Raw genomic sequence first — 795 nt, forward strand, 5'->3', positions numbered from 1 at the left:
TCCTGAAGTTCTACAGGTCTGTGTGGCATTTGTGCTTTGCTCACCGCAGGCTGTGACTGGATCTCCTGTGGACTGTCCGAACCAAGATACTGCAGGAACTTCCTGCGCCATCTCAGTGGAGAAGCTCCTGGAACGAGCTGTTCAACATGCAGAGCTTATCTATCGCGTCTCAGAGGAGTCCAAGTTGCTGTTTGTGAGTAACAGAGAAATGAACCTAAAGCTAAGCTTTTTAAATATTCTTTTTAGATTTTGCAATGTACCAAGATTTCAGTCTCACTAAATACCTGATGAAAATAGGTAAGCAGTCTACCAGTACAGAATGATTTCTAAATATTTTCAGGACGAGATGCTCATTTCATACGGAATGAATCTGCATATTCCCGAAGGGACCATGTGTGCTCCTAAAACGGTGCCGGTTCCTATGTCTAAAAGTGAAATCCAACAGATTTCCGTGAGTTCCTCTAATGGCACCTGATGAAATTCACTGTAACAGAGTAACTTTCTGCTAAGAACTTCTAAGATACACCAGTCTTTTTTGTTTTTCCCTCCAGGACAAATGGATCCTTCACTCACTCCTGATTCTGGCTCAGTTCTGGATTGATCCCCTGGTAGAAGTACAGGCATCTCTTGAGAATTATGAGAATGCCCCAAGTGCCCTGCTTACCAGGAGCAAATGGATCTCTACCAAACTAATGAGCCTGGAACAGGGTATAATGGTTCTCATTAGACAGGTGAATTTTAATTGTTGTAGATTAAGAGTCCGAACTCTTAATCAAACACTTTTTTTTTTTTTTT

At 41.8% G+C, this 795-nt stretch overlaps 1 protein-coding gene across 1 annotated transcript; it reads left to right on the forward strand.

The window, feature by feature from the left end:
• Window positions 1-8: 8 nt before the first annotated feature.
• LOC107577038 (somatolactin-like) lies at window positions 9-731 on the forward strand (the record flags this gene model as incomplete). The annotated part of the gene is made up of 3 exons (XM_016263157.1): window positions 9-193; window positions 341-451; window positions 552-731. Coding segments are annotated over 3 exons (476 nt in total), but the record flags the coding sequence as incomplete, so codon positions are not given.
• Window positions 732-795: the final 64 nt, after the last annotated feature.

The sequence above is a fragment of the Sinocyclocheilus grahami genome, unplaced genomic scaffold, assembly GCF_001515645.1.
Source record: "Sinocyclocheilus grahami isolate Dianchi unplaced genomic scaffold, SAMN03320097.WGS_v1.1 scaffold4938.1, whole genome shotgun sequence".
NCBI lineage: Eukaryota > Metazoa > Chordata > Actinopteri > Cypriniformes > Cyprinidae > Sinocyclocheilus > Sinocyclocheilus grahami.